General features: G+C 40.0%; 1 protein-coding gene across 2 annotated transcripts in view; it reads left to right on the top strand.

Annotated features, from left to right (window-relative positions):
• The window catches only part of GMDS (GDP-mannose 4,6-dehydratase), a 519,699-nt gene extending 496,033 nt beyond the window's left edge, over positions 1–23,666 (top strand). For both annotated transcript variants that reach the window (XM_069960220.1, XM_069960219.1), the window contains exons 11-12: positions 18,796–18,864; positions 23,346–23,666. In XM_069960220.1, the coding sequence (XP_069816321.1) occupies positions 18,796–18,864; positions 23,346–23,408 (132 nt within the window). In that variant the 3' untranslated portion in view covers positions 23,409–23,666. The remainder of the gene's footprint in view (positions 1–18,795; positions 18,865–23,345) is intronic.
• The last annotated feature ends 1,847 nt before the right edge of the window (positions 23,667–25,513 follow it).

The following is a 25,513-nucleotide window of genomic DNA, read 5'->3' as shown; positions in this document are numbered from 1 at the left end:
GACTGTAAAAAAAAAAAAAAAAAAAAAAAAAGTGTAGTTCCCTCTAAAATTCATTACAATATACATTGTACCCCCTGAAATTGATTATATTACACACTTGCAAACATTTTATTTTTGCAGCTGCAGTGATGGGTTTCCCAGTGGGACAAAGCTGCAATGTCTTAGCACAACTGCTGCGAAAAGTAAAGCATGTGCAAGTATAATGTGGGCTAAAACAATATGTAATCATTGAAGAGGATGCAGCACTCACAGTGATAAATTATCACCTACATACTACTACTAAACAAAATACACCATACACAGTAACATATCACAAATGATGCCTAAATAATACTATGGCTGCTGTCATTACCATAATAGACATATAAAAGATTACAATGCAATTACATGTAATAACTCACAGGTGATGTCTTCTCTGATCAGAGTCCTTTACTTTACCATTTAATCTCTGCAGAACCTGCCCTATTATTTGGAGAGACAATCTGCCGAATTGGCCTGATTTGGCAAATTGTCGCTCCGTGTAATAAATACAACGATCAGCTGATGACAACAATCATTGGCTGATCTTGTCTTTGGTCCTGACTAAAAATCATTAGCTGCTGACCGCTCATTGCTACGTGTATTTGCAATGCACTGTTAACAGCTGATGAATGTGTAAAGAAGATTATAAAGTTTCTACATACCTCTGCACGCTCCATGGTATCTTCCTGGCTTCTGCCCGCTGCCCGCAGTTGCTGGTGGAACTTCAGAGCTGGTCTCTGAAGTGACAAGCTGCTTAGCCAATCACTGTCTGAGGCGGGACAGTGCTGTGGCCAGTGATTGGCTGAGCGACCTGTCACTTCAGAAACCATCTCTGAAGTTCCACCAGTGGCTGCAGGCAGAGGGGAGAAGGACACTGGGGAGTGGGCAGTAACACAAAAACATATAACCAATGATCAGTTCTTGTTTACAGTGGTGATCGAGCCATGTAATACGGTCCTTAGGCTCCACTATATTCCAGCTCTCTACTTCCCTTTCCCCACATTTAGTGCTCCAAGCAGTAATAATGCCCCTTTGGTGTCTTTCACAGTAAAGTGGGTGAGAATGTGGATTTGGGAGATGGGGGGGCCCTCCTATTAGATAGGTTGCTCCAGTAGTTAGATAGCTGCTTCTAGTAGGTAATTGTCCCTATTAGGTATGTCCTCCCAGTAGCTAATCTTCCCTAGGTAGTACCCCAGTATCCAAGTCGCCTCTCTAGGTAGTACAACAGTAGCCAGGTTTCCCTTGTAGGTCTTTTCCCTAGTAGCCAGGTAGCCCCAGTAGTTGGGTCTTCCCTGGTTGTAGTAGCCGCAGTGGCCAGGTCCACCCTTGTAAGTAGTTACCCCAATGGCCAAGTCCTCCTGTAGGTAGTATTATTAGCCAGGGTCAAACACCAACTCCCTCATAGCAGAGGCACCCCCCACACCCAGCCTGCTGCTGGAAATGACCCTGGGGCCATATATAAAAAATGTAATGTCCCCAGACAACCTTTTTAAATTCACTTCCACTTTGCTGCTGCTGTGTCCTTCTGTATATTTTCCACTGGCAAATCGAGATGGAAAATCTGCAGCAAATTCACTATGTGTGAATTTAGCCGAACAGATAGGATGGGCCCCAACTTGTTTGTCATCATGTCAGTATGTGTAAGTTATTCATGTAAATAATTGATGTGATTTATAGAAAGAATGCTGAAATCATGCAGTCACTGGTTGAATATGTTTAATATTCCCATCAGATGAGACCACAGTTGCTATACGCTGTGCAGACAAAGAATGATAAATTGATTAACTCCTTCAGGACACAGTGGGTTTTGGCCTTAAAGTGTCACTGTCGTGAAAATTTTTTTTGCAGAAATCAATAGTCCAGGCGATTTTAAGAAACTTTGTAATTGGGTTTATTATCAGAAAAATGCATTTTTATCATGAAAAAGCTGTTTGAAGCTCTCCCCCCTGTCTTCATTGTTCTCCTATGGAGAGAGCTAAACAAAAGACCAAAACAGGACAACAAAGAGTTAATCTATAAATATCTCACCCTTATCTTCTTGGACAGTCACCAGTGACCTGTCTGAGCTCAGATTACAGCTGTCACCCAGCTCCGTGCCTGTAATCCTCTGTTATCTGCTTTCTGCTGCCGGCTAACTCCCTCCTTCCTCCTCCCCCCTCCCCTCTCCCTAGAGCAGACAGGGTACGTCTCCTGCAACAAGTCACAATTTTCAGATTTTTCAGAGTGGATGAAAAAGAGGAAGGAGGGGGGGACCTGGGAAAAGGCTTTTTACATGCAGATAATGGCAGATTTGGCTAATAAACCCAATTACAAAGTTTCTTAAAATCGCCTGGACTATTGATTTCTGCAAAAAAAAAAAATACGACAGTGACTCTTTAAAGACCAGGTCAATTGTCATTTTTTATTTTGTTTTTTCCTCCTCGCCTTCTCAGATCCATAGCTCTTTTATTTTTCCATCTACAGCCATGGAAGGGCTTGCTTTTCTCAATTGTAGTTTGTAATGACAGAAAATATTAGGTGAAATTGGGGAAAAAAGAAACAATTTCAAAACTTTTTCTGGGGGTTCTGTGTTTACGCAGTGCACTAATTTACGGTAAAACAGACATGTTTGGGGAGATTTATCAAAGGAGTGTAAAGTAGAACTTGCTCAGTTACCCCTAGCAACCAATCAGATTCCATTTTTCATTCTTCACAGATTCCTTGCAAAAATGAAAGTGGAATCTGATTGGTTGCTAGGGGGAACTGAGCTAGTTTACACCAGTTTGATAAATCTCCCTCATCTTCTTTCTTTTATAGGTGATTCCAAATACAAGGATACTCATTTTTACATAGCTTTTGTATTTTTACTATTTATATTATTACTAATATTTTACTATTTGTTTTTTACAAATAATTATGATTGAAATGGCCCTTTTGTGACTTCTATAGCGGTTTTATTTTTCACCCTATAAGTCCATTTGGGGTTTATTATTTGAGCCTTGCTCTTATCTCCTAGACATAGCTGTGCTGCGTGCATGAAACCTATTAGAAGCATAGATTATCTATACATAAACAATTATCATTGTTTCTGTTACATTATGGTATTCATTGACTCACTCTACTGTACATCTAAGGAGATATCTCTTATTGGTGGGGTAAGAAACTTCATAACATGTGAAAGTATTTGATTTTTAAGTTTTAGTGAAATTTGTTTAAAAAATAATAAATAAATAAAAAACTTTTTTATAAACATACTTCCGTCCTATGGCATTATCCACCATCTTTAACCCTTTCAGGACCAGGCTACTTTTGGCCTTGACCAGAGCCCATTTTTCAAATCGGACCTGTCTCACTCACTATGCGATTATAGCTCTGGAATGCTTTAACTTAACCAAGCGATTCTGAAAGTTTTTTTTGTGACCTATTGTACTTTAGGTTAGTGGTTAATTTTAACCAATATACTTCCAATTTCTGGGGGAAAATTCCCCCATTTCATAAAAAATACCAAAATTAGCATTTTTCCATCTTTGAATTTTCTGTGGTCACCTTCCGGGTTATGTCATGTGATAACTTTATTGCCAGTATCATTTAGCATGTGGCGATACCAAATATTTGTACTTTTTTGTTCTACATTTATTATTTGCATTCTGGGACATGGGACTAATTTGTTTATTTGACTTTATTTTTATTTTATTTTATTTTTTAACTCTGTATGTTATTTCACTTCCCCACTAGGGGACTTCACTATCTGACTGTCCGATCTTATAGATAATACACTGGAGTGCCAGATATCAGATTACTGTAATCTGCATAGCTGATAGGACAGAGCCTGATTGGCTTTCATAGTTATGAGACTGGAGGCCTCAGAGGGACCTCTGGTTTTCATAGCTACCATTGGGACTCTGATCGGGACAACTGTGGTTGTTCACAGAGAGTCGATGGTGAACAGAGGAACAATTCTCTCTCTGTTCTCTGTATATATGCTGCAGTCACACAGCATCTATAGGGTTAACTGCTGAGATCCAGCTTATGTGCCCAATTCATCTAAGGACAGGCCAACACGTCCATATGCAGGTATGGGGATTTAAAAGGGATGTGACGACAGGTTCTAATCGGGAAGAGGTTAAAGGGAATCTGTCAGCTGCAATTCAGTTTCCAAACTGCTGACATAGTTAGATAGCTGTTAAAACAAGAAGACACATGGTACTTTTCTATTATCCAACTGTGCTTCCATAATGTAGAAGAATGCTTTTTTCTCCAGTGCAAAGTGTCAAATAGGCGTTCCCAAACTCCTGAAGTGCTGAGGGTTATAACACCTCATTGCTCCACTCAGAGCCTTATCCCTGCTTGACTGAGTTAGATGGAGGCTGAACCCTGACTGCCAATCAAGCAGGAATAGGGATAGGCGGAGGAGTAGGGAGGCATTACTGCTTGTGGTACATGGTCACACAGAGTCCTCCAGAGTGGTAAATGTACTCTTTGCAGGGACTAAGTGAGGAGTGGTTTCACATTGCCCCTTTCCCTAGGGACCAATGTTGTCCGGTTGAGACATCCCCCATAATGAAACTTGTTTACTATCTGCTATATAACATAGAGTGGTGCCGTCCTCTATAACCAGATGGTAATGTGTGTAAATGAAATGGATCCTTTTATTGTGACCAGTTTCTGTTTAAATGTTACTTCTCTGCCCCTACATATCAGTGTTGTAATTTCTGTTGGTTTACAGCTTGTGTGGATGACGTGGAAAATGTGTATAAATTTGGGGTGAATTATAAATTGGACAACCTTTTCGGAAACGTGTTTGAAACAGACTTCTAAGTGGAAGAACAATGTTAAATAAACACAAGAAAAATAATCCCCGAAAGCCTCAAAAGTAACATATTAATTTGTATCTCATTCTCTGGCTGAGCGAATCGTAAGATTTTGCCAACAATGAAACAGTGAGATAGTAACACAATCCAGATAAGAACACTGAGATACTGTAACCCATTCAGTTCTGCACTGGTTCCATTCTGCTAGACTCAAAGGTCCACTGGCAATGAAAACTATGGACATTATCTTAGTCGTTCTCATTTTGCTGATATGTTTAAAGGGTTACTGTGCAAAGTGTAATAAAGCTTTCATCAAAGTAAATCTGATTATTTTCCACACAGTTTTCCTGAAAGGATGTTATGATTTTCTAGATGTTTGGTGGCTGGTGATAAATTAGACTTTTATGAAGTCATGTGAAAGGCCACAGCTTGGACTTCCTCCATTGGGCATGCTGCATGAAAAAAATACATTGGAAATGTGCCTGTAGTATGCTGTCACTTAACTGGAACACCTACACATGTGGATAACATGTATTTTATATGGGAGATGTCTAGCAGCACAAGCTGACATTATTTGTGTTGTCAGGTGCCAATATACAGGGCATGTTGTGAAGGAGAATATATACACAGTTGTGGCTGGCCATAATACTTATTTATGGGATTAATTCAGATATTATTGTTGCCATATTTGAGCCTTTGCACAGTTATTGTTATGTCATGTTCTAAAATTCTAAAAATGTCATTTTTAAATTACTAACACACAAAGAAAAAGAAAAAGATGCAGCCATAGTAATGTTTATAAAAAGCGTATGCTATAATAACACATCAAGCTGTCATTATGTTATCGGTGGTCAACTTGTTATACTGCTGAGGCACCTTCTCAATAAAACCAGGGCCAACAAGCCACTTTCCATTACACAGACTAGGTACAGGGCTGGTTCTTACCCCAGGTAAATGAAAGCTTAGCTGTGAAGCTGCTTAAACAGAGAGATTTATCTGACATATTTTTGAAGCCAAAGCCAGGAATGGATTTTAGAAGAGAAGAAAGCTCATTCTTTCCTTTATGACCTGTTCCCTGTTTATAGTCTGTTCCTGGCTTTGGCTTTAAAAATCTGCCAAATAAATCTGTCTGTGTAAAGGCACCCTTAGGGAAAAATGTAAATGTCTTTAATTGGTTTTTACACTCTATGAGTCTGGTGCAAAGCGCCCGGCCCACAAAGTGTAAAGACTAGCAGTAAGTAGGGGTGCATCTTGCACCATTACTTACTGTAAATGAGCTGGGATTCCCTTCATTATGAGGGGAATCCCTGCTCCTTTAATGTGTGTTTCCCGCAGTGAAGGCAGAGAGAGGCAGGAGCAGGCAGCTGTTCGAACTTGTTCCCCGCTGAGGGAAACAGCTGCTCTAGCCTGCCCCAGCTCTCTGGACCCTTCTCTGGGCCGCCAGTGCCCTTCCCACACCTGATCCTGCAGCCGTTAGCCGGTGATTTCCCAAGGCAGCTGTAGCTTCTGCATAAAAGGAGAATATGTCACGTTCTGGCTGTATTGTGGGCCGCAACCTGGAAAGTCCATGAAACGAAAAATTCCATCCACGGCTTCAATAAAATTATGGTAGCTTTATTGGGACATCACAAAACAAAAAAATAAAAAATAAAAGATAAAAACACGCCGTAGCTGTAGCTTCTCCCCGCCTCAGGGGAGAAATGGGTGCTGGCAGCTGGGGCAGGCTGTAGGAGCTGTTCCCAGCAGCGGTGGGCTAGGGAAATTACCGACTAACGGCTGCAGGATCAGGTGTGGGAAGGGCGCCTGCGGGCCAGAGAAGGGTCCAGGGAGCTGGGGCAGGCTGTAGGAGCTGTTCCCAGCAGCGGGGAGCAGCAGCGGTGGGCTAGGGAAAGTACCGGCTAACAGCTGCAGGATCAGGTGTGGGAAGGGCGCCGGTGGCCCAGTAAAGGGTCCAGGGAGCTGGGGCAGGCTATATATATATATATATATATATATATATATTTTTTTTTTTATATATATATATATATATATATATATAATCAAGAAGTCGCAGCACATCCAATTCGTGCAAAATTCTGTGTATTTATTTCATGGTACCAAAATTAGCCAGTGCACTGAAGAGGAGACGTTTTTCCAATCTCCGTTGCTGGCACTCCTACATCAGGACTTAGAGTGCACATTTATAATGCAAAAACCAACAGCTGAATTGTAGTTATGTTTCACCCCACTCACCTACACAAAATAATAATAATAATAATAATAATAATTATAATTATAATAATAATAATAATAATTAAGAAAATTAAACAATACATTTTTTGTATCTCAAAATGGTGGAAGCAAAAAACATAAGCCCTTGTTAACAGAAAAAAAGTTGTGGCTCTTGGAATGTAATAATATCACAATAAATTGTTATAAAGGGCTATAATAGGTGGGTCATCTAGGGGTTAATAGAGGGATATATTATGATCTTGTGTTGATAAATGTGTCCATTGCATCCTTAACGCTGGCAGTGTGGAGCATGCAGTGCAGGGGCCAGCTCCCTCTGGCTCACTCCATTTACTACTTTATCTCCAGTGTCAGTATACTTGTCAGAGCCAGTGCTGACTGACTCCATTTCCCTGAGGTTGATTTGAAGCATTGTTTGCGTCCTGATGGAATTCTCTAGACCTCCATTGGCGGACAATGCTGCTGATTCCTGACTTCCTGAGCAGACCAGACAGCTTGCTGTTTTCTTGTCGTCTCTTATCACCCGTCATTACAGCACAGAGCTGCTTTCTGCCTTAATTTGTGCTGATATTTACAAGCCCAGAGGGTGCAGTGTATTTGTTGTCACTGTCCCATTGTATCGCTTTTTCCATCGTGTTCTCTTTTTCCATTCCTGTACACAGGGAAATGAGAGATTCTGTACAGTCACAAGATAAGAGCAGTCTTTTATTTATACACTATATGTATTTTAATTACTACGTACAGCAGTTGTCTTTTTATTTCTAAATGCCATGTTTTGTATGTAGCCTTTTCCCATTTAGGCCATAGCTACCGCAGGTTTATACTAGGGGTTAAGTCCCCGAAAATTCCTTCAATCCCTTGATACCCTGGCTGTTCCACTGCGTTAGATTTCTAGGAATGCTGAAAAAGCACAAGACTTTTCAGTCTCTACAGTCTGTGATATTTTCTACTCTTTATTTGGCACTCAGTCACCATTATAGGAAAAAGAATGACTTCTACAATCAAACTTTTTTTAAGGTGACCACTTTGTTATTTTTTTTATGTGGCTGATCCTTTTAAAGCACATGGCTAGTATGCATAATCTGGTGCAACTGAAGATGTGTCACAAAAAATCTTGTCTGGATTGGGGTGGGGGTGGTCTTTCTGAGACCACTGTGTCATATCTGTGCAGTTCTATATAGTGTGTTATAGAGTTTGTTTGATTATTTTTTACAAAGTAAACTCTAATTTTTGTCATCTGTTTTTTTAGAATGTTGATAGGGAAGTAAAAACACTGAAATTATTCCTGTAAAGGCTGCGTCTATAGTGGAAGATTATAACCCCTGAATCCAGCACTGCATGTCCGATTTGCTAGTAGTGCATCATTGATACATGCCTCTTAGCACTTCCCTATGTCGCCACTTGCATCCTGTTATGTGTTACTAGGCAATAACCAAAATACATTTAGGAGCTGCCTAGAAAGCAAGGCTAATAAAATAAAGGCTTCCTATTGAATGTTCAAAATGAACTTGTTTGCTAAATCGTATAAGCTGTTTGCATGCATTTAGGCTATGCTCCCAGAATGTAAAAATAAGAGCAAATAATGGCCATTATTTGCTCTTGTTTTTTCATTGTGATGACATAGCCTTAAAAAGTCAGGAGTTGTTAATAAATTATACATCCTTACACGTTGCATATTTTGTCAGTAATCCTAATGAAGAACAGTGTGTTTAGTCACTTCAGACCCAAGCATGGCTGTCCACTGATGACAGATGTAATAGTCATCTATAACATAAATCATGGATAAAATCTTAACCACGTCCAGTTAACTGACACATGACATACTGTATATGGGCACCATTTCTCGTTGTCTTAGCTTTTCATTCTCTATTGACAAGACTTTGACAATGGGTTTCACTAAAGATCACCTTTTGAGCATCTTTTTTTTTTTTTTTTTCCTGCCCTGCCAATGCCATTTTGTTTGACCAAAGGTGGTGTCGTTACGAAGTTAATGTGTAGAATAGATTAATGGAATACATTATCACTTTTATTGGTGGTCTGTATTATTGGATTTGTGACTCAATTGAGGTTGTTCTAAAATGGAGCCATATATACCCCTTGTAAGTTGATTTCCTACCATGTAGTTAGGATGAAAATTGACAAGTTCATATACCGAAGTGTTTGAAAACAGGGCCGTATTGCCAGCTGCTGCTGCCCTAGGCACTAAATCTGAAGACGCCCCATCTTCACTCACCAATAAGCATCATGATTTATATCTGATCAGTCTTAGGCCGGGTTCCCACATTTACTGTAGCACTAATCCTGGTAACAGCACATGACCACTGGAGAAGAAATGGGAGCGTCGTTTCAGCCACATGCATTTCTCTACATGTAGAAACATTGTCTGAATTGTGTTTTTCATGGATTTTAACAGCTTCAAACATAAACAAATTTCCACATTGAATCAATGATTAGAGACGTCTACATATTGTCTGAAGGAATTCTCACCACAGGATTGGTAGATTGGTAGGTAATAGCTCCAGGCATCACATTTACCACCGCCACACCATACCTGACCAATACCACCATACAACCTCCCCCCTTCCTCAGAAAGCCACCAGTTTTACTGGCAAGTCTGAAAGGGAGGTGGGAGAACCCTGCTTCCTGGTGCACGAGTGCCTAGTGGTAAATACGGCCCCGCCTGTCAGATAAAATAAACTGCTTTGAGAGCAGGATATAAAAGAGGGAGAGAAGCTGAGCTCTGTGAAGTATTAGTTTATATGATTTGGAGCAGGAGTTCTGAGTGAAAAGTGAAATAAAATATATAGGTAGTAAGAGTCCTTCTGACCCTGCTCAGTGATTGACAGCTTTCCCTCTATCAGTGTGTGCTCACTGAACAGTGTGCTGTTATTTACCCTATGTGGGTGTGGTGAGCAGGACTCCTTGTCTTTCCTAGCAGTCCTGTCAGGTTTTCCTGAGGCTGTATTCACACACCCGTCGTGCAGTACACGACCGCGGACCATACTATGAATGTGCATCCGTAGTGCTCCATGCTTCACGGAGCACTACATTTACCACCGATCTGTGCCGCAAAAAACAGTCCGCATTACAACATGTCCAGTTTTTTTGCAGCATGGATCGGGGCCCCGTATACACGTATGGACGTTTGAACGGGGCCATTGAATACCATTGGTTTTATGTTCTGTCCGCAATTGCGTGCCCGATGTGTGAATTAGGTCTAAGCTTTTAAAGGGCCTTTTACACAGACCAATTATCAGCCAGAAGCGTAGCTAGAAATGCTCTTGCAGCCGATAATTGGCCCTTGTAAAAGTGACAGTTATCCGCTGAAGACCGGGAAAACACCCAATTATTGTCTGTCTAGATTTATCTTCATCGGCCGCACATCTCCCTCTGTAAACAGGGGTTTGTTCAACAGATAAAGGGAAACTGATAGCACAAATATGTATATATATCAGCTGCATCAGGATCAGTTTATGTGTCTCAGGTGACTGCATTTTTGCATCAGTTGCCATCAGGCCTTTTAACCCTTTCCTACAGCTCATTTATCAATAGGCCTAGCCTTTCTGCCACTATGCAGTCCTCACATAGCTTTGTCCAAGAAAACAAAGTTATAGGTGTGAGGGTAAAGAAATGTGGCTCAGTGGTTAGCACTAGGGTCCTGGGTTCAAATCCCACCAAGGGCAACAACATCTGCAAGAGTTTGTATGTTCTCTCCATGTTTGTATGGGTTTCCTGCCACACCTAAAACATACAGATTGGTGAAATTAGAATGTGAGCCCCAAAGGGGACAGGGACCACAATTGGCAAACTATATAAAGTGCTGCGGAATCAGTTGGCGATATACAAATAAAAGCATAATTTTTTTATTTATTTTATTTCAAGAAATTTTAAAAAGACCATGTACCACATAGTGAAACAAAGTAAATACTTATATATAAAAAAATTATTGTAAAAATTGTGGTATGTTTGGATAGCTACGTCTGATCCACCATAAGATGTATATCAGTGTAATGCATACCAAATGACTCTTATGGCTATGCCACTAACTATACTATACATCAGAATACTATCAGTATTCTGATGTATACCTGTGGTCAATGGCTAAAAGGTGATGTTAACAATGGATTTAGGCAAAGGATGTGGGCTCTAGCTGATATCTGAAGCCTGGGTCATATTGCTTTCTATCCCTAGTGTAGGAAAGCAGGGGAAGAATACCCATAACTTTGTAGGGTGCTATGAATCATTCCCTCTGACAGTGTCCTGCAGTCTCTTTAATTCTCATTATGTACACCAGTGGAACACACAGAGTGCTTCAAGCTCCATGATGTTCCATCCAGCACTATATTACCTTCTACAGGCACTGCTCTAGATAGGAATACACTGTAGAAGACATTTTCCTATCTGCTAGGAGAAATCCCACTAAGGAGATATAATTGTGTAACTTACTTTGTGTGAAAGTGCATCCCATGATTAAATTGTTTATTACCAGCCTCCTGTGTTATCAATAATACAGTTATAACATATGGTATAATCCAACACTTGTATGCACAGGTTCATTCATGTGAAAATAATTTTTGATATGAGATCATATGTAGTTGTGATTTGATGATGAATTAATGTTGTATTAAGGACTATATTTAGATCCACAGGCACTTATGGTAAACTGCAGAAAATTTGCTCCAATGAGGTGCCATAACATTGCTGGCCTCAGTGAATACCACAGTGGGAATAAAACTTTGGGTGGGTTTTGAAACCTTGAAGCGCTGCTAGTTGCTTTGGAATGAATTGATAAACTGGACGTTTGGGTCCAGCCAAGCTAAAGCTTTGCACCCGATTATACTTGTTTCCCTTTAAACATCTATTCGTATATACACTGCTGTGTCTATTGGCAGTAAAAGGACACCCTTCATAAATAGGTAATAGGATGGCAGCAAAAGGTGTTCCCTTTGAGTTGGAAATACCGCTTTAAGCTCATTGCTTAGCTGCTTTCTTTGTTGACAAGGTGAATTATTTTTTACAATGTAGGTTATGTTTGGCTAGCTGCGTGTGACCCTCAGTTAATGTAACAGCTCTAGAACTGACATGTATCATAGCATCATGTGACAGTAAAAGAATTCCTACAGGCGGCTCACATTGCGACCACCAACATTTTATTTGGTTTAAGACATCTGAGTCTAAACAAGAGGCAGAGTATACATGATATAGCAGGATAAGGACAGAGGCAATTATTACTATTAAGTAGAGGTTTCAATTGTTGGGAAATAAGAGTATCATGGAACTGATTTTTACAGTGGAATCCTTTTTTTATTTTTTATGTTTTGGCTTTTGTAGCTTTTTACCAAACTGTGTAACTTTCTAGACTTTGTTTTGTAAAATCCTTTACCCTATGAATTGTTACTTTACTAGGATGTAATGTAAAGGTCCCATAAATGTAAGACACAATAGCCAGTAATCTTTGTGATAACGTGCAGGGATTTGGGCTTCCTGGAAATTGAAGCTACAGCATTCTTGGGGGCTGTAATTATGTCTGAAATTAGAATTTCACAACTTTCTTTTATGTTTTATAATGAAACAATAAAAAATTATCCATATGAAAACCTGACTCAATCTTAGATAGCAAAAGCTGCCCTTGTTACCCATGAAAACCAGGCAGAGCCCAGTTTTTATTTCCCAGAAACATCGGCCCTTATCAAAACATGTAGAATAGAAATTGGTGTAAACTGCCCATAGCAGCCAGTCACAGCTCAGCTTACAGCTCTTGTAAAATGAACGCTGAACTGTGATTTGTTGCGATTACCAAATTACACAAGTTTCTTTGTTTATACACTGGGCCATTGTGTTCATGTACTCTGAATGGAGAGAGTGGCCTTGAAACGGCTTATATCCCTGAGAGCAAAAGGATTGGACTGTTGAAATTAAACATGCTTTATCCTTCTTTTACCCAACTTTATTTGTCAGGGGAGAGGCATTGGGTCGTCATACGCTTTATATGGTTGGCCAATCCCACCAAAAATGGCGGGCTCAATTGACACATCTTTAATTGGTATGGGGGCTTTTATTGTAGAGTGATAAAATTTAGCTCTATTACCCATGTTGCCCTAATAAATATTCTTCATGACTAATAGGAGGTACACCACATAAAGATCTCCATATACTTTAGTGAAATTTTGGCTGGCCTCTCCAATTGTGTATTATTATTATTATTATTATTATTATTATTATTATTATTAATGAAAACCTCCTGATTATTCTATGACAGTTGATGTCAAGAGAGAGAATGGCCAGGCATACTGGATTTCAACTGCCCAACCCTTTTGTTTTCTGGGAGAAAAGCCATCGCCACAACTGTCTGACAGCAGCTTACTCCCCTCTTCTCTTTCACAACACTTAAACATTTGGTTTAGTTGAACATTCATGTGTTTGATGTGAACGGGAGAGATGGTTGTTGGATGAAAGGATACCAGGTATACCAGCACCTCAAGAGGCCATTATCAGCATCAAGTTAAAATCCAATCTGTAAATTAGTCACCTCTGTAGTAATCAGTAAGAAGGTAAAAGGATTTCCATGTCAGACTTGGTCAACAATGTGAATATTTGGCAGACTCTGGATATATTCTTTATTCACTTGCGTGTTTAGGTACACCGAAAATACTTGCCTAGTGATATCATAAAAAGAAGGTAAGCGGTGACATAGCTGATACTGTGTATATATCTACAGGAACAAAATATTGGGTATATTAAATCCAGCCTGTTTGATTCATGTGTCTTCTCTCCCTTCAGAAACACTTCCACCTATAGTTGTGAATGATAGGAGTACATTTCACTATACGCTGGGATACATGCAGCTTTGTGAACCATGGTGAAAGCAGCCACCATAGCTGATAAGGAGATTGGGGGGCTGTTCTCTTCATCTGTGGCTGGTATAGCTGTAGTTTTCTAGAGGAGGTTGTTAGATGTTTAGAGAATTACATGGAACAAAAGTATTGTGAGTCTGCCTATTTATGACATGAAACTGTTACAATGTATGATTCCATTCCAGGTTTTCCAGCATACATCCACTCTCCTTAATCCGAGCTTGTTAACCTGACTGGTTTTATTTGCAGTGGTAATAGTTAGTAAAGATCAATTACAATGATTGAATTAGCATAAATACATTTTCAGCCGATAGCTTTCACCTAAGTAGGCAGAGTAAATGCAGCGCTCACACCCTGAAGCAGTGCTCAGGAAGCAGCGTATTTACATTGAAATACTTTACATTTTTCACCAGAGTTTCGAACGTTGTCACAGCACTACACAATGTGTCCCTTTGTCTTCAGCTCTAGAGTGTGAGCATATTCTTTACGGTTGCAAATTGATTTTATTATTATTATTATTATTATTATTATTATTATTATTATTATTATTATGTTTAATATTTATTGCTGAACAGGATGGAATGATACTTTCATAGCTAAATTAAAGGGGTTTTTCTCCAGCTGCATATGCAATAACATGGGGGAGGCATGGTCACCTGTACTGGCAGCTGTATATTTGATAATAGACAGTACATACATGGCTGTTACCCTGCCTCTCCAGTGCAGGCCATCCATTGGTCCTTCACTAGTATCTTGAGCCCTCAAGCAGTAACTAGTCGTATTGGTCACATGCTGTACATACATGACTGGCATTGAGCGGATGGTCAAAACAGATTTAATTTAAACCAGAACTTTTTGGCAAATCTGTTGCAAAAGATTTTCTTTAGAAACTATAAAATGTTATTACATTGTAAGATGTATTGCTGACATATACAGTAGGTAAGCCATCTTCCATTCTCACTATGTGGCTAGAGCAATTCGCTAGCCCCGATGGATCCTTTTTATAGAAGATTGTTGGTGGGTGTCCATATCACACTGGCACGCTGGTTATTAATGTGCAGAATCATCTTTAACAGAAAACAATAAAAAAATATATAGTTATATTCACATATCTAAGGTCTGTAGAACATCTACAATTCTAGAAATGAATCCATGGCCCTGATTTATGAAAAGGGTGTACATTATACCCCCACAGCAACCAATCACAGCTCTTTCATTTTTCCAGGGTGGAGAGCTGAGCTGTGATTGGTTGCTGTGGGCAGTTTATACCAGTCTATATTTTGCACCCTTTGATCAATCTCCCCCCATATTTCTATGAGGAAGAATGTTTTTTAAGCTTTAAGAAGCTACAAATTGACCTAAACCATGAAATTAGTATAAACCCTAAGGCTTCAGAGAGTTTTTTCAGAGTTCTTTTAGGGGGGTAGCTAGGTATAGGCTGCTGTAAGTGATTACTTAACACCCTCAGCTATCCTGAAAACCCAGAGTTACAAATCCCAGTCATCTAACAAATTATTTAAAGAGGACTCTTGGCCAACCAAAAAGTAGTCATGTGGGCGTTAACTTACTTTTAATAGTGAAAGTCAAAATAAGTAGAGGTGAGCGCAACTCGAGTATGCTTGCGTCCGTCCAAACCCGAGAGTGCAGCATTTGATTAGCGGTGCCTAAAGAAGTTGGATACAGCCCTAGGGCTGCCTGGAAAACATGGATACAGCTACGCCCTCCGCTTTGGACGGACCGGATGCTGAAGTTGTGCTTATGTCTAAATATAAGCTAAAGACTTTAATTTTAGAGTCAGGGAGTGTGAATGTTTTACATTGAGAGGTGTGTATGCATAGTACCCACACCCTGACTATATAAGCATGTCCACTTACTGAACTGAAAGATAAACTATACAACACACACTTGTCAGGAACAGGAGGGCATATCAAGAAACTGTAAAAAGGTGTCCAATCAGGGCAACCTAAGCAATTTCATAACAGTAACATCTAATTTTTGCAGGGTCCTCTTTAATGCATTGTTGTCTTCCATGTTTTCAACTTGAAGTTAATATATTTTATTTGTATGTATTTATATGCATCTAGTTACTATACCATATGTAATATAAGCACTACTTTACAGCATAACTGCTGAAAGATAAGAATATATAGGAGACTGGGATACAGTAGTACAATTGGAGTGTACTTTAACATAGTCAAAAGATTTTAATATGTAAACAAGGTTTAATATGTTTATATAAAAAATATATATATATACATGTGAAAAAACTATATATAAGAATATATGTATAGCTATGCTTTGTCAGTTCAGCAGAGGGCAGGTTGCATTAGAAGAGCCCAGATCTCTCAACCTTTTGACATTAGTGAAATCCTCACAATCTTAGCAGTTTCAACCTTTTTGCCTGGAGCACATGTTTTTGTTTAAGTTTGAGCATTTCATTTGTTATTGTGTTTGTTTTGTGATTTACTTCTGTTTTAAACAAAGCAAGACAATAATTTGAAGCAGTTGATTCAGTAACCTGACCACTGAGCTCTCTAGTGTTCCTCTGCTGTTTTTACAGAGTGCGGTTTAGGCAGAGAAAACTAGAAATCTGAACAGATGTATCTGTCGGCTCTTCACATAAATGTAGACCATGAACTGTAACCCAAGTAATTTCATTTATACTGAGGAGCGACGTGTTTGTATCTTTGGGTTTTCAGCAGTGGCACATAGAGATTTGTGGTTGGGATGGTGGAGGCTGTTGAGTAATCAGTTGCAGGAGCCTAGCCCTGACATTACCTTTCACCCTAAAATGAACATTGTCCCTGAAAAGACTTTCTGCGGCCTCAGGGTTTAGCTTGATTTCATTGTTTAGGACAAATTGTAGCTACTTAGGGCCTGTAAACTGTTTTTCATTACAGAGACATGGATTAGTTTGTTGGAAAAGCGAACTGATCAGCGAAGATAATCTGATTGTTAAAAAGCTACAGCAGAAATCACTCTAGTCTCAATAACTAGGCATTTCTGTTTGTTTAGTATGTGGTATTTTCAGCTAAGGATATATATATATATATATAGAATCATTAACTTTAGAATTATTCCCCATATATATATATATATATATATATATATATATTGGGTGAATAATTCTAAAGTTAATGATTCTCATCTTAGACTAAATAGTCCACAAATGCACCAGCTTTTAAGTAAGGCTGGGTTCACACTATGTTTTTGCAATTTTTTTTTTCAACAGTTGCACACAGTTGCATCTGTTTTGTTTTTTTTCGACTTCCATTATTAAAAAAAAATGAATCTAAAAGGGATAAGTTTTTTTTTTTGACAGACACAAAAACGTGGACAACCCAGTTTTTGTGTCTGTCAAAAAAAAGATCCTTTTTTTTATAATGGAAGTCAATGGAAAAAAAAGGGATGCACACAGTTGCATCCGTTTTTTCCATCCGTTTTTCATCCGGTTTTTGCAAAAAACGGATTGCAAAAACGTAGTGTGAACCCAGCCTTAAGCAGGCTGTTTAACATCTTTAGGCCATGACCACACAATATTTTTTTGGCCATTTGATTGCTGTTTTTCTAGATGTCCTTCATTTTGTGGCCAAATAACGGCTGTTAATTCAAAACAATAGCCATTGCTTTGAAATGACGGCAAAAAAGAAGGTATTGTGTGGTCGTAGCCCAAGACTGTCTAGTTTCCATTTTCACCATCTTCAAATTAGGATACTTTTTGGCAAATTTGGGGTATTTAGGATTTGCCTCTTTTATGCAGAACCACACCCACTTTTTCAGCTCACTTGTAGGCTAGAGTGCAAAACTCTATTCTTTTTGTTTAGTTATTTCAGCTGCTACTGCACTGGAGGGAAACTGGTGTTTGAACTGATCCCATTCATTTAAATGGGACAGTTCAAACTACCTCGTTTTCGGTCCTACGTCAGGCTGCACATCAGGGATCAGTAAAAAAAGGATGTGGAAGTGTGGCCGACGGCCACATTGACTTAAATGAGCAGGGCGGAGTCATTATGTGACTGTGTTTTGCTCATTTGCGGGACATACACGGCTTTTGTGCAGGACTCAAAAGCGTGGTCGACTACGCTTTTGAGTCCTGCACAAAAGCCATGTATGTCCCGCAAATGAGCAGAACACAGTCACAAAATGACTCCGTCCTGCTCATTTATGTCAATGTGGCCGTCATGTGGCCGTGGGCTGCACGTCCGCATCCTTTTTTCACTGATTCCTGACGTGCAGCCCGACGCGGGACAGAAAACGAGGTATGAACATACCCTTATCAGCCATGGCATCAGTTGCCCTTAAAAGAAGGGTGCTGGTGTATCCAGATGATACTGATCACCAGTAGTGGATTATAATAGGGGCGTTTTGGGCGGCAGGCCGGGGCCCTGAGCTCCTGGGGGCCCATGACCACCCAAAAAGACTTATACTTTCAGTGGTGTACTGTCTCCTGGCTACACTTCTGCCATAATTTGCAAAAAAATCACCGTTTTTTAATGGCAATTTTGCACAAATCAGGACATCATGACATTATCTATCCTGTACTATGAACGCCAGGCTAGTGCTTCGATAGTTACAGTGGGGTGGGGGGGCCTAGGCTTGGTGAACAGCCCGGGGCCTATGGTAAAGTTAATCCGCTCCTGCTGATCACACAAGTCCTGACAGCCCTGTTTTATTGTCCCAATTGTATGTGACCTTGAGACTGAATATTTACCCTACTGTTCTGTCATTATACGTCTCCTGGTGTCATCTTAACCTGTAGGGATGACTGTTTTACCCATTTGAAGTTTGGCTATGCTTACACTATAAATGACTATGTAACATGATATATTTTAATAATATGAAAATGATTCAGCTGTGTAATGTTTTCTTCTGAAATGCATTGCTTTTCTTTGCACCCACAGGACTTTCTACAAGGAGACTGCAGCAAGGCAAAGCAGAAGTTAGGCTGGGCACCAAAGGTCTCATTTGATGTACGTATTCTACTGATGCATTTTAATGTGTTTAACCCTTCTGGCGCCTTGAAGTCCAGAGTCTACTACTGCATTCTAATGTTGACATTTTTTCCCATTCAGACCAATGTTATCTTTTTTAGGATACACAGGACTTCTGAGTTAAAATCAAACCGATCACAAATGCACGTACACCCACATACATTGTGCACTTCTATATAGGTCCTGTACTCAGTTTACTGATTGTTCACCTCTATATAGGTCCTGTACTCACCTTACTGATTGTGCACCTCTATATAGGTCCTGTACTCACCCTACTGATTGTGCACCTCTATATAGGTCCTGTACTCACCTTACTGATTGTGCACCTCTATATAGGTCCTGTACTCACCTTACTGATTGTGCACCTCTATATATGTCCTGTACTCACCTTACTGATTGTACATGTCTATATAGGTCCTGTACTCACCTTACTGATTGTGCACCTCTATATAGGTCCTGTACTCACCCTACTGATTGTGCACCTCTATATAGGTCCTGTACTCACCTTACTGATTGTGCACCTCTATATAGGTCCTGTACTCACCTTACTGATTGTGCACCTCTATATAGGTCCTGTACTCACCTTACTGATTGTGCACCTCTATATAGGTCCTGTACTCACCTTACTGATTGTGCACCTCTATATAGGTCCTGTACTCACCTTACTGATTGTGCACCTCTATATAGGTCCTGTACTCACCTTACTGATTGTGCACCTCTATATAGGTCCTGTACTCACCTTACTGATTGTGCACCTCTATATAGGTCCTGTACTCACCTTACTGATTGTGCACCTCTATATAGGTCCTGTACTCACCTTACTGATTGTGCACCTCTATATAGGTCCTGTACTCACCTTACTGATTGTGCACCTCTATATAGGTCCTGTACTCACCTTACTGATTGTGCACCTCTATATAGGTCCTGTACTCACCTTACTGATTGTGCACCTCTATATAGGTCCTGTACTCACCTTACTGATTGTGCACCTCTATATAGGTCCTGTACTCACCTTACTGATTGTGCACGTTTATATAGGTCCTGTACTCACCTTACTGATTGTACATGTCTATATAGCATGGCAAAAAATCATTACGGACAGGGGCTGGGAGAAAAATAAAAAAGAAGTTATAGTCACCTGTCCCAGTGCCCACACATAGCTGCATCCCGCTCCTGGACCCAAGACAGCTGTCTTCTGAGCTTTGGGCATACGTTACGACTGGGGTGGCAAAATCCCACCCATCGTTACATACCTGGAAGCTGGGAGAAGATGACAGCTGTCGGGTTTGAAAGCCCGGTAATGCAGCGCAGTCTGGGCACTGAGAGTGGTGAGCATATTGTCTTTTTTATTTTACACAATCAACCCCCCCCCACACACACACACAACTCCCTCAGGACTTCTGCTTTAAAGGACAACTCCAGTGAAAAGCTCCCAGCAATTGAAACACATTTCAAAGTTATGTAACTTTGTAATATATTTCAATCACCTATCTGCCCCCCTTCCCTATCTTTTCCCCCCTCAACCCCCCACCAGGAAGTGAAGTAAACTCATTCTTACCTAATGACTGTTGACCCTAGACTGTTCTGTGGGAGACATTTTGTGACAATGACATCATCTAGAGGGAAACTGGTCTAAGCCCTGTTAGGCCAGCCTCCCTTTGTCAGCTTGCTCAGCTCTGATTGGCTGAGCAAGCTGTAAGCCATCTAAAAGTTCTACAGAGTCAGTTAGACATCAGAGGAGACAAAGTGCATCATGGGAAAGCCCAAACCAGCAAGTGAAGAAAAAAATGATACCATCTGGAGCTTCAGTTTTTTTTTTTTTTTTTATCAGCACCGGAGTTGTCGTTTAAGATGCGGTAGAACTTCAGAGGAAAGAAATGAATCAGCTTATTTTTTTGTGGGGCTTTGTTAGCGCCCCCTTAAGGTAGGAAGCCTGATATATGCAGGTTGTCCACTCCTAGGGCAACCCTGTTCATTATAACCTAGATTCAAATACTGCTCGAGGCTATGTTCACACTACGTATATGTCCGGCCGCATATTTTTCGCGGCCGGACATATACGTGTAAAACTCCGGCCGGGATTTACGCAAGTTGCGGCCGGCTACGTAGGTCCGTGAACTTACGTCCGTAATGTACGTACGCTTCCCGAGCGGCGTACGTAGCGATCTGACAGCGGTATTTTACTTGGATATCTTCGGCTAGCCCCGGACACCCCACAGAACCTTTTGGATTGGCAAATCAAAGTGTCAAAAAGAAGAAATCACCACTCCGTACGGGACCGCATGTTACGCTACGGGCGTAAGTTACAGCATTTCCGTCCCGAAACAATGGTCTGGTTCATTTTTTACGGCGCCGCATACGATCCGGGCTTAAGTTCTTACGTAGTGTGAACTGTACAGCCGTAGATCGTATACTTTCCATTGTACGCAAACTACGTAAATCTCCGGCCGCTTATTCACGGAGCGTGCTACGGACGGAAACTTACGTAGTGTGAACCTAGCCCAAGGTTGCAATGTTGCAATCAGAAAATTATATAGATTTGTAATTTACTTCTATTAAAAAATCTCAAGTCTTCCCATATTTATTAGCTGCTGTATGTCCTGCAGGAAGTGTTGTTTTATTTTCAGTCTGACACAGCGCTCTCTGCCGACATCTCTTGTCGAGACAGGAACTGTCCAGAGCAGGAGAGGTTTTCTGTGGGGATTCATAGAAAACCAAGACAGAGTTCCTCTCTCCGCCAGAGATGTCAGCAGAGAGCACTGTGTCAGACTGAAAATGAAACAACATTTCCTGCAGGACATACAGCAGCTAATAAGTATGGGAAGACTTGAGATTTTTTAATAAAACTAAATTACAAATCTATATAATTGTCTGATATCAGTTGATTTAAAATAAAAAAGCTTTTAGCTGGACAACCCCTTTAAGAAAAGTGCTAGAGCAAACAGAGCTTAGGTAGAACAGACACACAATGCATTTGTATCATGAAGAGGGTCCACTAAGCCCTGGTTGGTTATAGGTCACTGATATTAGGGATGGTAACTTCCTATTCAATCTACACACAGCATGCAGGGGAGACACACATGAGGTACATTTATTTCACAAGGGTTGTGTTTTGCCCAAGGGGTGTATCTTGAAATGCAATATTTAATTTTCAATATATGCACAAAAATTGTGTTGCAATATACTGGTGTAAAGTACAATTGTAAACAGTATTGCACCAGATGTATTATAACATCTGTAATAAACGCTGTCTGAATGTGTAAGAGGATTAGTAAAAATCGATCCCACTGTGTCCTGCAGGCTCTTTTAGCCCTCCCTGTCGTAAGAAACCAAGTGACATCATCAGTTCACAAAGCAAGTGCTTGGGTGCAGAAGTAATAGCTTGGGTACACATAAGTTTATATATATTTATTTCTACCTATAGTGAATGGATTGTTTTAGCTCCTAGTCAGTAGAGGGCCACATTCACTTCCTAATCCTGCTGATGCAGTAAACAGTACAAGCAAACTTCAGGCTAATCCTAAGGGAGACCACCCTACTAGTTTATATAGGATGGGGAGGAAGAGGCTATCTATCAATAGTAACAACATATAAAGCCTGTTTCAGATTATGAACTATTAATTCAGGCTGATAGTTGCTAGCTGTGTATGATACTTTGTGTTACTAGTGACAAGAATAATATGGTATTTTCTGTAAAAGTTACTATATGACTGGGGCTAATAACAAGGAAGATGTGCAATCTGTGACAGGAAGCCTTAGTTTGTGCACTCCATCAGTCTCATGCATTGTGCTTCTGTTTTGAAGGGGTTATCCAGCACTACAAAAACATGGCTACTTTCTTCCAGAGACAGCCCCACTCTTGTCTCCAGCTTAGGTGCAGTTTTGCTGCTCAGTTCTATTGAAGTGAATGGAGCTTAATTGCAAACCGCACCTGAACTGGAGACAAGAGTCATGTAGTCTCTGAAAAAAGTGGCCATGTTTTTGTAGCACTGGATAACCCCTTTAATGTACACTACAGCATAACATGGCATGGCTTGGTAAATAAACAATAGTAACCGAAATGTTCTAAAGTTGTGGATATTGTTTAGCCAAAGAAGTATGACCTTTAGTCTTACACAACACACTTACAGATTAACTTATGCATTGCAGAAGTTTGCAATTCATGTTCTTTAATGGAGTAGCAGTCACTCCCCTGCTATACTTTTATCAGAGCAGAACCGGCCATGATATCTAATATATATGGGTCTAAAATATATTGTTCCATTTTCTGCATTTTATTATTGTTGCTCAGATTCAGGTCATGTTCGGTTTAATCTTGCTAATAATTATAATAGTCATTGTATAAATTCTTGGTTTCTATTAATTATATTGGTAAAGCCACCGTGAGATATGTCAGTAAATTTGTTTCCATGTATCCTCACCTCCAATATTAAAACTAACACTGATTTCTTTCATTGCAGGAATTAGTTAAAGAGATGGTAGAGGCAGATCTTTGTCTGATGAAAACCAATCCCAATGCATAAGCAGCCTGGCGACTAAACCCTCCAGAGAACTTATTAAATAACTTCATCCGATCAGTCCTTACATATAGATATATTACAAAGTACATTTGTTTCTGGCCTGTGTACATATAACTGGTGCACAGTGCTTGCAGTCCTTTACATTTGTAGAAAAATGCTGAGGGGGGTGGGTTCTGTTACTGTCGGGTTTCTGTTGCTACTCATTCTGCTACCATTATAAAGTAATTCTACTATGAATCTTGTTTTTTTCTACTGCTTTCATGTTTGTTCTTTCTTAATAAATTGCATTGTAAAAATTCTAGACTCATCATTGCAATTTGGGGGGGTGGGGGGCAAAATTGCTGCTGCCAGATTTTTGGTGTTTGTTGCATCATTATTACTGGGTTCACACTCAGTTTGTTTGCATCATTTTGTGTAGTTCTTGTTTAGATTTTTATCAGCTTATCAAATTTTGTTAGTTCAAAGATTGTTACTGAAAAATCTACATATCTAGTGTGCTTGTAAAAGTGTCATACCAGAGGAGGATTCAAAAGAAATGGGAAATATAAAAGAAGGACTTCCACTTCACAATCTTTCTAAATCCACTTTTGGCTTTGGAGCAGTTAATTACAGATGAGCAAATTTACAGTAAGTTTGGCCAAATCTGATTGCTCTGCCAGCTGCTGTCAGCGCTCATTTGCTCCTCGTTCCCCGCTCACTGCTGGTGCTATTACACACATCGGCAGCGAGCGGGGGGGAGCTGCAGTGGGCTGTACGGGTGATCGCTTGATCGTCCGGGCAGCCCATAGCAGATAGCAGCGGTCTGATAGATCGTTGCTGTATGAATCGTTTGTTTTTCAACATGTTGAAAGACAAATGACTGCAACAATCAGCCGACATCGTTCATGTCAGCTGATCGTTGCCTTCTATTACACAAGACAATTATCTGCCAATAATCATTTTGTATAATAGGACCTTTAGGGTCCATTCACACCTTCAGGATCTGCTGCAGATAATGATCTGGATTCAGGATCTGCTGCATTAATGACTGAACACTGACTGAATCATTAACCCCTTCGCGTCAGTAATCTGTATATATACGGTTGTACTGCACATACCCTGTGCAGTAGGAATATATATATACATTCCTACACTGACAGGGGCTTTGTGATGTGAGCGGGATAGCTGAAGACAGAGCTATCCCGCTCACATCTGTGTCCAGCGCCGGAGGTAATGAGAGTCAGCTGCGATCCGCAGCCGACTCTCATTAACCCCTTAAATGCCGCGATCGCGGCGTTTAAGGTGCTCAGATCAAGCATCTGTCACTGAGTAATCGGGGCCTCCGCAGCCATGCTGCGGGGGTCCTAATCGCATGTGCCACCAGGCGGGGGTAAGCTCCTTACCTCCGTCCTGTCGGATGGGCGATCCATGTATAGAGTCTGCTCTCAGGCAGGCTCTGTACATAGATCGCCGATAACACTGATCTATGCTATGCTATGGCATAGCATAGATCAGTATATGAAATCTAATGATTGCATATTTTACAGTAAATAAGTGTAAAAAAAAAAGTGTAATAAAAAAGTTTTGAAAAGTATTTAAAAAAATCCTTGTAACCCCCTCCCAATAAATGTTTAAAAGACCCCCTTGCCCATTATAAAAATATAAATAAATAAACATATTACATATCATAGCGTGTGGAATTGTCCGATCTATCAAAATATAACATTATTGTTCCCGCACGGTGAACGGCGTTAATGAAAACAAAAAAAAACAAAACAATATGATATTAATAAAAACTAGAGATCATGGCGCAAAAAATAACACCCCAACCAGCTCTATAGGTGGAAAAATAAAAGCGCTATGGCTCTTAGAAGGCAGGGAGGAACATTATATTAATATGACCCGGACTTTTGTGCATCAAAGGGCTATGTCTTGAAGTGGTTAAATTTGCCACTTTAAATCTGTGCCATGTGCTGCACTCTATACATTAATTTGCTAAATAGTGTCTATATAACATAGCAGACAGGCCTATTTAAGGTCATTCTGCTCCCAGCTTGCCACTTTATATGACAGCAATGTTGTGGATTTTTCATAGTTCATTGCAATGATTTTTTTTGTTGTGTTTTCTT

This window comes from Dendropsophus ebraccatus, chromosome 2 (assembly GCF_027789765.1).
Source record: "Dendropsophus ebraccatus isolate aDenEbr1 chromosome 2, aDenEbr1.pat, whole genome shotgun sequence".
In the NCBI taxonomy this organism is placed as follows: Eukaryota; Metazoa; Chordata; class Amphibia; order Anura; family Hylidae; genus Dendropsophus; species Dendropsophus ebraccatus.
This window is presented reverse-complemented; position numbering and strand designations above follow the sequence as displayed.